The 15,280-nt window shown below is 51.9% G+C and overlaps 1 protein-coding gene across 3 annotated transcripts in view; it reads right to left on the bottom strand.

Annotated features, from left to right (window-relative positions):
• The window catches only part of TTC39A (tetratricopeptide repeat domain 39A), a 36,955-nt gene that overhangs the window by 12,544 nt on the left and 9,131 nt on the right, over window positions 1-15,280 (bottom strand). For all 3 annotated transcript variants that reach the window (XM_044238209.1, XM_044238208.1, XM_044238210.1), the window contains exons 3-11: window positions 11,401-11,532; window positions 10,472-10,548; window positions 9,094-9,161; window positions 7,299-7,363; window positions 5,105-5,204; window positions 3,757-3,822; window positions 1,549-1,657; window positions 948-1,015; window positions 800-859 (exon numbers count right to left, since the gene is read on the bottom strand). In XM_044238209.1, the coding sequence (XP_044094144.1) occupies window positions 800-859; window positions 948-1,015; window positions 1,549-1,657; window positions 3,757-3,822; window positions 5,105-5,204; window positions 7,299-7,363; window positions 9,094-9,161; window positions 10,472-10,548; window positions 11,401-11,532 (745 nt within the window). The remainder of the gene's footprint in view (window positions 1-799; window positions 860-947; window positions 1,016-1,548; window positions 1,658-3,756; window positions 3,823-5,104; window positions 5,205-7,298; window positions 7,364-9,093; window positions 9,162-10,471; window positions 10,549-11,400; window positions 11,533-15,280) is intronic.

The following is a 15,280-nucleotide window of genomic DNA, read 5'->3' on the forward strand; positions in this document are numbered from 1 at the left end:
CCCATTCCATAGCAAGCCCAGCCTCCTCCAGCGCACAGTGGTCCAGCCCTGTGCCAGGCTCAGGGAAGGAGAGCAGGCAGGAGTTCTGGGCTCCAGGCCTGGTTCTATTGACTAAGTCTTATAGGATGAGCTTGGGCCCAGTTACTGCCCCTCCCTGGGACTCTAGTCTTCCTACACAGAATGAAAGGATGGGATGGAGCTGTAATGGAAGGACAGGAGGCAGTGGAAAGTATTAATATGAAAGTGATACATTGTGCCTCACAGGAAACTCCAAAGTTTCCAGTAGCTCCCACGAAAGGACCTGGACCCGGGGCATCTGTCTTGGTGCTTGAGGAATCACAGCCAAGGCCAGATGGAGACCCCAGAACTCTACATTGTACAGTCCCTCCTGGGGACTCAGCCAGACCCGTGTCCCTCCTCTCTCGAACCCCTTCGATGGCTCCCTCCCATCTACGGAGACTCCCAGCCAGGTCATCACGGTGCCCACTTCACACCCTGGCACTGCTGCTCCACTTGCAATGCCTGTCACCATGCCCTGAGTAAGCGGGGCTTCCCACCCCAGCTCACCAAAGGACCTCCGGGTGCAGGAATGCTACAGTCCTGCATCTCCCCGTCAGGTCTTCCTCACCGCGAATGCCACCTCCTCCCTCATCTTCCCAGGCTGTCCCATTCCAAATTGCTTCTCCCACCCCTGCTCTCTTGTTGGTTCTCTCTTAGATCCCTCCTCCCAGAGTCCACCCACTGGTCTGGGAGACCACAAGGGGTCACCAGCACTGGCTCAGTCCCCTCCCTTACTCACTGTGTCAACATTGCCTTTTATGGCTTCAATCCGCCCAGCGAAGAACAGGAAGATGGCCCCCTGCAATGACACGCACACAGATCTGTGTGGGCACGCAGGGCACACATGGGCAGGGGCTGGTGCCAGCAGGTGGGCAGGGGGGGCCCACCTTAGGGTATCGCTTCAGGTAGGGCTTCAAGAGCTTCTCTGCTTCCTCAATGTTGACATTCCCGGTACCTGAAGGAGGCGAAGGGACAGCACATATCACCATCACCGGCTCTTGGAATCCCCCCAGCAATCTACCAGAGGCTTCCTGGGGCCTCCTCTTCCCTCTCTGTGAAATGGGGGTAATTCTTCTACCTCCAGGGTGATGTGAGGATTAAATAAGATGGTGCTGACATCAGCCCGGCACACCAGCCAGGCTCAATAACCAAGAGCCCATGCCCACCTCAGTGGTACCCACAACCCCCAGGGACCCCTACAGGGCCCTCACACCCTCTACAAGGTGGGCATGACCACCCCATTTCACAGAAGAGAAAACTGAGGCTGGAACCTGGTCACATTGTGAGGAAGTGAACGGTCGGCAGGCCAGGCCACAACACTGCTGACGCAGCTCCGTTGGTTCTGGCTTCAGAGCCCCACCCCCAGTCCTGGGGGCCCGAGCAGGGTCTGCAGCTCCTTGCCCTCTAGTCCCCTGCCCTGAGAGCCAACCACACCCTAGATGCCCCCTTCTGGCTGTCTCCCCGCCACCCCCACGAGGGCACTCCTACCGAGCACAAAGGTGAGGAAGGTGTGGTAGCACAGCAGCAGCATGACACAGAGCACAGCGCGGAAGCTGTGCCCGGACGCGCCCTCCTCCAGCTGCAGCAGCCCGTAGTCCTGGGGGAGAGAGAGCGGTGGGCTGAGACTGGACCCAGGCTGGGGGTAGGGCCGGGAGGTCACCAGAGCGCTGGGAGGACCGTGCTGCTGGAGCAGGGACAGGAGAGCACTGGACTCTGCATCTGGATCCCTGCTGGCCAGGTCAGCTGCGTTCAGGCGGGGCCACCCTCAGCCAGGCTCCCCTCTCGGTACCCTGGCCACCTTTCTGGGGGCAGGGGACATTGCTGCCAAGGCCAGGGCAGAGGCTTGGGTCCAGGTGTCCCCCACTTCCTCAATCGCTCCTTCCCCATTCCTGCCTTTATTTACCTGCTGGCCCCCAAGGTGAGCAATGAGGCCCTGAGCAGCCCCGGGTCTGGTCAGGGAGTTAGAGAAGCCAGACTGCACTTGAGGCAGATAATCCTAACCATAGACGCAGAGCACAGATGGGACCACGAGAACAGTGGTCTGGGAAGGATTCCTGGAGAAAAAGACTCTAGAGCTTGGCTGGGGAGGAGAGGCCAGACTCCCCTAGTATCCCTGTCTGCAGTCTGCCCCCAGCTGTTCTTCAAGGTATTCTCGTTCTTTCTAATACACAAATCTGACCTACCTCACCCCTGGCCTCAAACCCGCCACAGCTTCCTTGCCTTCAGGATAAAGATGAAGCCAGGGCTGGTGTCTGAGGGCTCTCCCACTTTGGCCTCGCCACCCTCTCCTCCTACCCAGGCAAGCCACACTGTCCCACACCTTGGCCTTTCTCATGCTCCTCCCTCCTGTCATCATCCTGAAATCGTTCTCAGGACTCAAGGGCCCTCTTAAGAAACAAAACTAAAAGGGAGGGAGCCTGGGTGGCTCAGTGGGTTAAGCCGCTGCCTTCAGCTCAGGTCATGATCTCAGGGTCCTTGGATCGAGTCCCGCATCGGGCTCTCTGCTCAGCAGGGAGCCTGCTTCTCTCTCTCTCTCTCTCTCTCTCTGCCTGCCTCTCCGTCTACTTGTGATTTCTCTCTGTCAAATAAATAAATAAAATCTTTAAAAAAAAAAAAAAAACTAAAAGGGAGCTTTGGAGCCTCTAACCGGTGTTCCCTGGGACCTGGTCCATGGACCATGGACAGGTCTCCAGACAGACACGAGGCTCAGAATCCCAAGATCCCAAATGATCTCAGTTCACAGTTCTCTGTCTGTCCTGATGGTGTCCAGGAGAAAGCCCCAGTCCTATGCTGGTGTGTGTTCAACACCACTGTCGCTCTAAACACCTCTTCCAGCAGGAAAACAGCCTTGGTAGATCGTATACCCTGCTTTCGCAAGACCACTTGGTGCTTGTAGGATTTATGGTTATGATTATGTTCTTATGCCAAATAACATGCGTTTTCTATGTAGTAGTGTTTCCTTTAGATAAACCTAAATTTAAAATATGAGCCATTTGGGGGAAAATAATACATAAATAGTAATACAGAGCAGACCTGGCAAAAATCAGGAAAGTCCAGAGGAAGTTCAGGTTTGAGAAACACTGATCAGTCTAAAACAAAAAAGCCCCTTGTTTTACCCAAAGAAGGCACAGAGGAGGAGATGAGGCTGGACTGATCCAGGACTCCTGACTCTCAGGCCACTGTTCCTTCTACCATGATGGGCCTCCTCTACCAGGGAGCTTTCCCAGATTTGCTACCTAGTACTCAGATTCCTGCCTTTAGGAAAGTCTCTGGGCACTTGAGTCCTCTGGTTACTGTCCTCAAGGTCTAATGCACAGTAGTGCTTCTCTTAGGTGACTCCCAGACAAAAAAAAAAAAAAATGGTTCCAAGGGAAAGAATTTGCTCAAGTTCTTCCCAAAAAAGGAAAACCAGGTTGCTGACACCTGTAAGGCTCAGAGAACATGATTCCAGGCCACTGCACGAAGCTGCCCTTCACACCATCCTTACCCTACAGCCTCTTCATCCTGTGTGGGACTGGGCAGGGATCACTGGCCCCATTTGATTGGAGAGCAGACTGAGGCTCAGAGAGGCCTGGGCCTTGTCCAGGGCCACACACTGAGGGGGGCTGTGCCAGGACCAGCACACAGGGCCTGCGGCTCTGCCGCCCCACCCTGTCCAGCTGAAGCAGTCAAGAGTCCCAGAAGGCAGGTGGTTACCTTGTTTCCTGAAAATCCCACAAACTCCAGAAGCCGCAGGATCCTGGTAGGAAGCATGGACAGCGTCTGCAGAAACAGAGGTAGGTGGTCATGAGGAGGGGTGGGAGCTGTCCCTCCTCCTCAAACCCCAGAGTCCTGCAGGAAATCCTGAAGGAGCAGGACCTCTCTCCAGAATCTCCACAAGGAGGCCTGAGGTTTCTCAGAAAGCCAACTTCCCTGGAGAGAAAAGCACCTCAGTGTGAGAACTAAGAGCAAACTGTCTAACTCCCAATCTCACCGTGCCCACTGGGTCACCTTTACCAGCTACACAGCCTTTCTATGCCTCGGTTTCCTCATCTGGGAACCATAATAGCCCCTTCCTCCCAGGGGTACTGTGAAGGATCAGACAGCAGCTGGTGATGTCACACCGAACCCCTGCTCTGCACCAGGGGCTCTGGCTTTGCATCTGATCCTCAACAGTCCTGCCAAGAAAGATCACTGCCCCATCCGACAGATGGAAAAACAAAGGCAGGGATAAGTGACAGGACAGGTCTAAGGCCCCACAGCTCATCAGAGGGCAAGCCAGTTCTCAAACCCAGGACAGCCTGGCTATAACCTGCTAAAGCAGGTTATATGAACCTGCAGTTTGAACTTCTCAGCACTAAGGCCAGGATCCCTGTTCCCACTTTAAATAAAAGGAAACTGGAACCAGAGTGGGGCAGGGACTCCTGCCCCAAGGCCTGCTTTTGGAACAATCTTGCCTAGAGGGGAGAGAGCCATACCCTGCCACACACGCTCTTCTGGACAGGTCTCTGGACACCCGGGGCCAAGAGTCTAAATTATTGATGAGCAGCTCCTCCTCCCAAGAATGGGCTTCACAGCCTCCCCGCCTAGCTTACCTCACACTGTTCCTTCTGCTTTGGATGCCCTTCCCACCTACAGATCCTTTGAGACCCAACCCAAATATTCCCCACTCCATGAAACTTTTCCTAACCTCTCCCAGGAAGGGGTCTCGGCTTTCTGTTCCTGTGGGTTCCCCACTGCTTCCAGGCCTTTCTCCCTCCCTGCTACTGGTCAATATTTAACCACCAGGTCTCCAGAGTAGAAAAAGGCCCTGATTTATTGTGTTTGTCTTTTCCTGGTCCTATAAACACCGCCACCCTGGTGCACTTCAAGCTTTCAATTTGACCTGGGGAGAAATGCACGGAGGAACTTCTCAAGCCAGCGCCAGCACCCACTCCCACCCCACGCCAGCTCTGTGCATCTGAGGCTGGCAACAGGTCTGCTTTACTACTAGGTCCCTGGGGCCAGCATGCGGCTCAGCACCATAGGCCAGCAGAGAGCAGGTGTACGGGCGCTCCCAACTCACCAGGTTGAAGGCTCCCACACCAAGCTTCACACCTCCTTCAAAGTGTCTGTGGTTTTCTCCCTTGCAGTATTGTGAGGACTGCACAAGGCTGTCCAGCTCCCTGTGTAGAGAGGCAAAGTCTTGTTCAGCCACATAGTGGGGGCAAGGTCCCCATTCCAGCTGGGACTAAGGTTGCCCCCCACTCCCAGCTGTTCCCAGAACTCGCTGGTGGTAGATTGGTAAGAGTTCTGGCAATGCAGAAAGCTGACATTTGAGGAATTTCTAACCGCATCTCCATAACAAGATACTCCTTGCCCCTGAATGTCAGCCTTATCAGCCCTAGTGCACCTGCCTTGTCCAAAGTTTGCACATGCTCTGCATTCTCTCTAGAACAGTTTCTCTACTCTGGCACTACTGACATTTTAGGCTGGATAAATTCTTCGTTCGGGGGGAGGCGGGGGGCTGTCTGTATTATCCCAGGATGTTTAGTGGTATCCCTGGCCACCACCCACTAGATGCCAGAAGCAACCTCCCCCCAAGGCTGTCACAACCAAAATGTCTCCAAATATTGCCAAAAGTCCCAGTGAAGAGCCAGAGGGCTAACTCCAACTCTCCCTCCTTCAAGAAGTCTACCTGGAGCCTCTTGGTTGAAATCCAGCCCTCTTCATCCTGGTCGTCAGTCACACAGAATCCAGATCCCAGCCTGCCCTGGGCAGGTCAAAGGGTTTAAAGATGCGTCGGCCTCCTTCCTGGGCCATGAGCATCTTGAGAGCTTTCAGTCAGCAAACACTGACTGTGGCCTCTCTGTGCCAGGCACTGGAGGACAGCTAGAAGCAAAGCCACCAAGCTCCTGCCCTCGTAACTCTCCTGCTCTGGGGGACAGACCCCCATCAAGTCCCTGTGAGGATGAGGAAGGCCTCAAAGAAGAAGACTCCCAGGGCCTGATCTAGTCTGGGGTTCAGGGAAGGTCTCCCTGAGAAGCTGACATTTGAGTGAAACCTAGGGATGGGGAGGGTTAGCCTGGCACAGAAAGAGTGCTCCCAGCAGACAGACAACATGTCCAAAAGCCCCCAGAGTAGGAATGAGCTTGGCCTGTTTGAAGAACTGAGGGAAGGCCCAAATGTCTGAGGCAGAGTGAGATGCTTTGGAGGGCAGGAGGAGCTCCCAGGAATGACTCAGCAATGACCTGGGACTTTATTTCAAGAGCAAGAGGGAGTTCGTAGGGGGTGACCTGACAGGATCTGTGCTTTGGAAACATCACTCTGGCAGCTAGGGAGGAAACTAGAGGGGGCAGAGCCCACTTTCAATACAGACCCACAAGGTAATGTGGTACCCAGATACTACATGGGGTCTTATACCCCAGCAGTACCTTAAAATCAAACTCACAGTATCTCTGCAGGGAAACAGTCACGTTAGATGGGGAAAATAAGATGATGCATAGTCTCAAGTCCATTCAAGTCAACTTTTAATTAGGGAGGGAGACAAACCATAAGTGACTCTTAATCTCACGAAACAAACTGTGGGTTGCTGGGGGAAGGTGGGTTGGGAGAAGGGGGGTAGGGTTATGGACATTGGGGAGGGTATGTGCTTTTGGGTAAATTGGAAGGGGAGGAAAATGAGTTTTAAGCCAAACTTGACGGGAGAAATTGGGCTTTTGAAGCTTTTTGGATTTTAGAATTGTAGGTAAGGACTGTGGTGCCATATCAAGTAAAAGTGTCTGGACTGAGTCTTATTTCTTTTATCCATTAAACTAGGCCTATGGCTGGCCCACAGCTGAGAAGGCATGGAAATGATCTGGCCCTCAGGAGGGTGAGAGTGTGTACTGGAGGGTCAAATGCAGGCTTCATTCGAAAGCGGCATTTGCATTGAGTCTTAACAGATAGGTAAGGGTTCTGTTGCTGTTCTCAAAGTCCTTGTGCCTGCCTCCGAGCCTCTACCACACCAAGCAGTTTATCCAGAACCTGTCTGATTTTCCTGTGCTCAGGGTCAGGCATAGACTCAGGGGAACCAAATGAACAGATACAACAAAAAACCAGGGGAATAATATTCTGGAAAACTGAGGTCCTGAGGGTGCAGAAATCTGCCTGAGGTCACATGGCATTCTAGGCTTCCTGCCACTACCGCCTTCCTGCTCTCTACCTCCCACAAAGAGGTCTAAGGGGCACAGAGTCGCAGACGCTATGGACCCAGTCACCCCCAGACCAGCCCCACTTACTTGTAGGTCTGGTAGCTGTTTCGAACTTTGATGCCGCCCTTGATGAAGCTCACCATGTTCTCATCCTGCAGGAGGGAGAGATGCTAAGAGCCAGGCCTGGGTGGGGAGCCACAGACTTGAGAAGAATCATACAGGGCTCTGGGCCCAGCCTACCCCACCTTGGGCCCAGCCCTAAAAGGAGCCCTGGAGGGATGGGGTCAGGCATTGAGGTCAGCCCTCCTGAACCCCTGGGACCTGAGATAAGGATTTCCTTGCCAGACAAACCCTCCAGAATGTCCAGGGCTCACCCACAGCCTCACAGTTACATATGCTAAGTGCTGGAGAAGGGCCTGGAGGAGGGACTCCCAGTGGTTAACAGTGCCGCCTCTAGGTGGACAAACCATGGGAAAGTGAGAGGGGAAGCTCATTTTTAGGGGGAAATTTTTCTGTTTTTTTATAACAAGCAGCTATTTACCACATCTGTAATTTAAAGCACCACTACCTACAGCCCACATGTAGTTCTATTCCTGGGGGTATGCCCAAGAGAAATGGAAGAACATGGGCTCCAGAAGTCACCTTCCAGAACGTTTATAGCCGCCAGTAACTACAAACAACCCAAATGGCCTTCAGCAGGAGAATGGATAAACAGACTGTTATATCCATAGAAGGGAATATTATACAACTGCATATGGTTGAGTGAGTAAAGAAAGCAATTCCCACACAGCCTGAGGGCTTAAGAAGCTTGAAGCCAACTAAAACACAACAATATGCTGCTAAGACATGAATAGAAAGCTGAGAAAACTATTTTTTAAAAAATAAGGTGGGGGATGATCAACAAAACTCTAGGCAGTGGTTTCCCCATGAAGGGAGGCAGGGGACAGTGTGGGGAGGAGCCCAGCGGGCCAGGGGACTCGCTAGCTGTGTTCTATCCTCTGGTTGGGTGGGGGAAACCATGGGCATTTATTTATTATGTGTAATAGAATACATAAATAAATAGAAGGCCACTCACAATGCAATTATTAACAGTAATCCTAATGAGAATTTAGGATTAATCTAATTCTAATTACCTGAGGTACAAAAAGAACAAAAGCTAACAAAAATAAATAGTATCCTAAGAATAAAATTCATATATGCCTCTCTACCCCAATACCCACATTCACATGATGATTATATGTTCTAACCCAGGCTTTCCGGTGAGATTATTAGGTGACGGATCTCTTAATCACTACTGTGTGGTGAGGACCACAGGCTCTGAGTCCAGCCCTGCATTCAAACCCCAACTCTGGCTGTTGCTAATCAGGTGACCCTGTGAAAGTGGCTCCTCCCCTCCAACCCTCCCCTTCGCAGGCCAGTGAGGTGAAGATTTCTTAATGTAAGTACATTTACATAACCACCACCATGCATCCAGTGAAAGGTGTGGTTTTCTATACCTAAAATACTAAAATGGACACAAAAAGCCTGGTATATCATAGAATCAAGTTTGATCCATTCAAATTTGCTTGTTGAATGAATCAACTGTAAAGTAGGCTTTGTGGGAATGCCTGTCACCCCACAGGGCCCTTAGGAAGAAAACAGCAGTCCTGAGGTGGAAGCACATCTTAGTAGTGGGTGGGAACACATGTGCTCAGTGTGGAGGGGTAAAGCCCATCACCGCTGCCCATGAGCCCGGCCAGGGCTGGCAGGGCTGGGGTGACCAAGCCTCGGTCCTCTCCTAAACCACAAGGAGGCTGGCTGTGGCTGCTATAGCTACTTCCGGCTTGGAGATGGTGACTGATCTGAAATCCCCAGGCCATTTGTACAAGGAGAGGGTTCCTACCTGCAGGAAGGTCAGAGCTGCTCTCTGCAGCAGGCACTCTGCATAGCAGACCTCAGCATGGATTTCCTCTGCAAGGAGAAAACCAAAGCCCTGAGGCCTCCTGGGACTGTGGGCAGGCAGCATGGGCCAAATCCTCCCCACCCTACTTCCCAGAAGGCAAAAGGAGCCTGAGTCAGGCCCTCCCCCTCTACCCATGGAAATTGGGGGCGGCGGGGGGTGGGGGTGGCCCGGCTCCTCCAGAGCTTTTACCACTGTCCAGAATTAGCTCACACTCCCCCCACCTTCCAGCTGGTTCCCCAGCCCATCACCCAGGGTATCAGTGTAGGGCCCTTAGCTTCCTTCTCTTGTTCTCCAAGCACCACTACAGGTGCTGTGCGGCAGCCCCCTGTGGGGCCAGGCAGGACAAAGTGCTGGGATGAATAGCTAAACAAAGAAGACCCTGATCCATGGAAGCCGACAGGCTGTAGGAGGAGGGAAAGAGCAGCCCAGGGAGACAGGGGAGACTTCCAGAAGAAAGGACATTCTAGTCAGGCCCTCTGAGTTGAAAAGGAATGGAACCATGAGGCAGGAAGAGCTTTCAAGGCAAAGGCCTGGGAGAAGCAAAAAACTCTAATGTTTGGGGACAGCCAAGCACAGAAGGTTGAAATGGGGTGAGTACAGAGAGACTTAGGAGACAGGTAAAGATGAGAGGCAGCAGTCTGGTTGCAAAGGGCATGAACGCTGGTGGACTACTGCAGATTTGGCCCATGGGCATCAGGGAGCTCTGGAAGGCATGAGGGAGGGAGTGGCATTGTCATATTCACTGTTTTGGGCTGGAAACTTCAAGGACTCTTGAAGTGAAGAGTGAAGGCCATTTGCTCCTGCATGGAAGAGCCCCCCACTGCTCACCACTGGCCGCTACTACCGCCAGGTCTGCCACAGAGGTCACGGCACACAGGCCCTGGTGGCCCAGACCATCCCTTCCATTGCTTTCAGCTGTCTCATCCCAGTGGGTCAGCCTCCAAAACCACATTCCCCTCTGGGGCATCACTGTGATCACTAGGCCAGTAAACCTAAGTGCACACACAATTCTAAGCCCACCCTGGCCTGAAGGGCAAAAGCGCATGGACCCCGTGACAGTGTTTTCTTTCCCCAACTTCTGGGTCCTCAGCAGGTAATGCCATCAGGTAAGTGAGTCCCCCACCCCACCACCACCCTGACCTCCCCTCCTCACCTGAGAGCAACTTCTCCAAAGGCCCCAGGTCTGACCCATGGGTGTCCCAGCACCAAAGCCAGGGCCTGGCCCCTTCGTGAAACTGGGAGGTTAAGTGCCCCGTCCCACCCCTCCCTGGGCCTGGAACAGGGCGAGCGTGGGTGAGAGGACACTCAGATGCCACACCTTCTGTGAACTGGTCCATCGTGGGGCGATGCACCAGGTTGCTAAAGGAGTCTGTTACAGAGGACTTCTTCCGGTGCCTGAAGAGGAAAAGAGGGGCCTCAAGTCATTCAGTGAGGGTGAGCAAGGGGCCAAGGGTGGGCTCAGATGCATCCGCCACCATTCCCATGGGACTCCATACACACTGAAGCGAGTCCAGGCTTTCTCACACACTTTCTTCTGCTGTTACCCCTACTTGGAGCCCCTCTCCTCCTTCCTCAGCCCCAGCCATGTCCTCATCACCCTTTAGGACCGAGCTCCAGCATCGCCTCTTCCAGGAAACCTTTCCTATTCCTCTGGCAAGACCCCCACAGCCCCTGGAGCTTCCCTGCATCAGGCTGGGAGGTCACTGTTGGCTTCTCCCAGACCAGCCAGCTCCCCTCAGGTCTGATGTTTCCCAGGGTGGCCTGGGCCCAGCACAGCAGCTGGCCAAGGGAAAGTATGAGTGTGTGTCCAGTGAAAGACAATACTACCTATACACAAACACTGAGGGTCCATTTAGCCATTCACTCGTTCAAGCAGTTTCTGTGTACTGAACACCCATCATGCACCAGGTCCTGTGACCAGTGACCTCATTCGGTCCCCATAAAGGCCCTATCTTTATACCTATTTCATATGAAGAAAGTTGAATCCAGATAGACTTGCTCAAGACCAAAGAGCTATTACCTGACAGAGCCAGAATTTGTCTCCATGAAATCAGGTCTGGCCCCCAGAAGCTGCTTAGAGACTGGCTCAGACAACAGGGCTCCTGAGGCAGAACTGAGGGGAGGCTCCTAGCACCTAGGGACACATCTTCTTAGCCAGAAGGAGCATTAATTAATAATCTGTTACCCAAAGGTAACAGAAGGACGGCCCTCACAACACCTCATCCCTGCGCGCCCCACGGCCCTGACCTCTGACACAGCATCTGTGCCTCCTTCATCATGTTGCCAGCCAGCACGATGTCCTGAGGGTCAAAAGTCATCATGGCCTGCATCTCCAGGATGGTGGCATATGTCAGCGAGTGGTACATGCTCTCCTTGGTTCTGCCAGAGAGAAGGGACATGAGAGCACCAACTCCCAGAACTCCAGAGGTAGGCGGCCTGTGTTGGTCACCACCACTACCTCCCGACTGGGCATGGTGGCGAAACAGGGATCCGAGGACGGAAGAGACTCTCCCAAGGTCTGACCCTTCCACTGCTGCTCAAAAGGCCTCAGACCCCACTTCCTCTCCTTCTTGCTGAATGGCACCAAGTGACTTTCCAACTCTGAGCCTTAGTTTCTCATCTGTTCTACAGGCACGGCAGCAGCAAGGCTGTGGTGAGGACTCAAGAAGGGCTTTAGCAGCAGGTTGGCCTGAGGGCATGCCCCCAGTGCCCAGGGCCTGCCTCTCGCCTTCTGCCCCACCTCCCAGAGCACAGCCCAAATCCCTTCTCTCCTCAAGCTCTCCTTCCCCACCCTGCCCTCCTTCCTTGTTCCCTGGGCCCCACAGGCCGCATCCCCTCCTGCCTCTCCCTATCCCATCATCTGACCACAGCACTGACTGCCTAACTCGTCCCATGGCTTTCAAGTCCCATGGGGTAATGCTCTGGCCCAAGGCTCCACAAAGCACAGGTCCTGCCCACCTTTCCAACCCAGCCCTCTAGTCACTTCTGCCCCAAAGCCTGGTCAACATTCCAGACTGTTTGCCTTGCCACACTGAGACACACATGCTCTCAAGAAGTTCCTACCCTTTCCCTCCTCTTGGCCTTATGTTCATGCTGTTCCCACAACCTGAAATGCTCTTTCCTCACCCCCACACCCTGACTCATCTGTCAATGCCCTCAACTGCCTCCAGGGCCACTGGGCATTGGGTCTCCCTCCTCAGGGAGTATGTATCTATAATGAGGCATAGGTCATACTGAGTTTATATCAGCAGAGGCTCAGCTTTCCCCTCAGACTGAACTGCGGGTGCCTCAAGGACAGAGCTTGTATGGAAGGCATCTCTGTCCTCAGCACCAGTGCGACAGGGCCTAGTGAACCAGCATTGGAAAGCCTTTTGCTCCTGCCATCCTGCTTCTCCACAGCCCAGACCTCTCAACTGAAAAGTATATGGTAGAAGATGGGGGGCAGGGAGTGGCATTTAGTCCAACAAATGGAAAGAGAACCAGGCAAGGAGGGACAAGAAAAATGCAGGCCCCCCTCTGCACTTGGGGAAGTCATAATATGTCTGGGTCTTGATTTATACTTCTGGAAAATGGGGAAAGAACACTGGCCTGCCCAGGTTCCTATGGGACTGGCTGGGGATTACTCCTGCTTGTTGCACAGTAGGTGCCACAGCAATTTTCTCTCCCTTCACTACACCCCCTCGTTCATTATTTATAAAACTCCTCAGTGCAGGGCCTATGCTGGGAACTTCAAGGGAAAGAGATGACTAAGGTTTATAGACTGTTCTATTGTAAAATCATGTGACTTTATCTATTTTCATGTCTTTCTCATTCATAAAGCTCTGTAAAATTAAAAACCCGCTGTAAATTAAGTGCTTTTTAACTTCTGGGTGACCAACCGCCTCCCAGGTGATATTATCCTGGGGAGTCAAAGGTTTTTAAAGGAAATCAAAGGCTGGTCCACCCCTACCAGTCCTGGCAGCTGTCAGGATACTTCCCAGATCTTTGCTAGAAATGCTAACCTGAAGGCAGTGGCTTGTGGAAAGGAGGCCACAGCCTGAAGTGGGGACAGAACTCAGGCTACAGAGTCCCTGAAATACAGGTTGAATCTTGGCTTTGCCGGTGACCAGCTGTGTGATCCTGGTGAATCTTAAACCTCTCTGAGCCTCAAGTTTCTCCTCTGTAAAATGGATACAATAAGGGCCACATCACTGATGCTCAATAAATGTGAGTTTTTCTGTATCTGCTGGGGTCAAGGGTTGCTGCCCTGGACAGAAACTCTCTCCTATAGGATATGTTTCCCTGACCTTACTCAGATCCACTCCCACCCCCCAGATAATTCTTTCCTACTCCAGGCCTACCCAGTTCTCAAGCCCCTCCCCATCTTCTTCCCACCCCAGTGAAGCTACCTCAGTCTGGTGCTGGGTCCGGAAGGGACAGCCCCACCTGGGGAGCTGGAGGGCAAAGTGGAATTTCTCGTTTGAGGCCCAATGTCAAAACATGCACCTGCAACTGGGAATCCTGGCTCCTCCCCAGCCCACCCCTGGAAGCCCCTCAGCTGTGCCCTGGACTGAGATTTGTGGTACAGGCATACATGCGGGATTCTGCAGGTTTCGTTCCAGACCACTGCAATAAAGCCAATACTGCAGTGAAGCAAGTGAAATGAAATTTTTGGTTTCCCTGTGCACACACAAGTTTAATTAAGCCTACAATAGCATTATGTCAAGAGTGTATAACAGCATGATGTTAAAAAATACATACCTTAATCAAAAAATACTTTATTGCTATAAAGCGCCAACCAGCATCTGACATTTCAGCGAGCTGTAATATTTTTGCTGGTGAAGGATCTTGCCTTCTGACTGATGAGGGTGGTGGTTGTAGAAGGATGGGTTACCTGTGGCAATTTCTTTCTTTTTCTTTTTTTTTTTTCAAAGACTATTTATTGATTTGTCCGAGAGAGAGAGAGAGCACGCACAAGCAAGGAGAGCAGAAGGTAGAGGGAGAAGCAGGCTCCCCGCTGAGCAAGGAGCCCAATGCGGGACTTGATCCTAGGACTCCGGGATCATGACCTGAGCCGAAGGTAGTGGCTTAAATGACTGAGCCACCCAGGCATCCCGGTTTACTGAATTTTTTAAGCCCACTGTTGAGACCCACTGATCAGAAAAAAAGATTCCTTTCAATTACTACTGGTCACTGACAGTGCCCCTGGTCATCCACGAGCTCTCCTGGAGATGGGCAATGAGGTGAATGTTGTTTTCATGCCCGCTAACACTGCGTTCATTCTGTGCCCCATGATTTAACAAGTCATTTTGACTTTGAAGTCATATCACTTAAGAAATCTAATTCATAAGGCTATAGCTGCCATAGAGAGTGATTCCTCTGATGGAAAGTAAATTGAAAAACCCTAGAAAGTATTCACCAAACTAGATGCCAGTAAGAACTTTGTGATTCATGGGAAGAGGTCAAAGTATTAACATGAGCAGGAGTTCAGAAGAAACTGATTCCAGTCCTCACGGATGACTTGGAGGGATTTAAGACTTCAGGAGAGGAAGGACTTGCAGATGGGGTGGAAGGAGCAAGAGAACTGGAAGTGGGCCCTGAAGGTGGGACGGCGCGGCCGCCCTCTCAGGATAACACTTGAGAGGGTGAGGAGTTGCATCTAATGGATGAGAAAAGAAGGTGGTTCCTTTTCTTTTTTTAAAGATTTCATTTATTTATTAGAGAGAGAGGGCACACGAGAGGGAGAGCATGAGAGAGACGGATGGCTCAGTCAGTTGCATACAACATTTATCAATTAAGTTCATTGTCTTATATGGTGGTGGCCCAAAACAATTACGATAGTCACACCAATGGTCAATGATCACAGATCATCATAATAAATATAATAATAATGGGAAAGTTTGAAATATTGCAAGGATTACCAGAATGTGACACAGACACAAAGTGAGTAAATGCTGTTGGAAAAATGGTGCCAAGACTTGCTTGATGCAGAGTTGCCACAAACCATCCATTTGTAACAAATGCAGTATCTGTGAAGTGCAATGTGGTATTCGCAAACCTCAGACACCCCGAGTTTAGTTTACAATCCATAAGTTCTTGTTGTCATATAGGATCCTAACCTCTGAGAGTAAGAGCCCCCTCACCTCTG

This window comes from Neovison vison, chromosome 2 (assembly GCF_020171115.1).
Source record: "Neovison vison isolate M4711 chromosome 2, ASM_NN_V1, whole genome shotgun sequence".
Classification (NCBI taxonomy): domain Eukaryota; kingdom Metazoa; phylum Chordata; class Mammalia; order Carnivora; family Mustelidae; genus Neogale; species Neogale vison.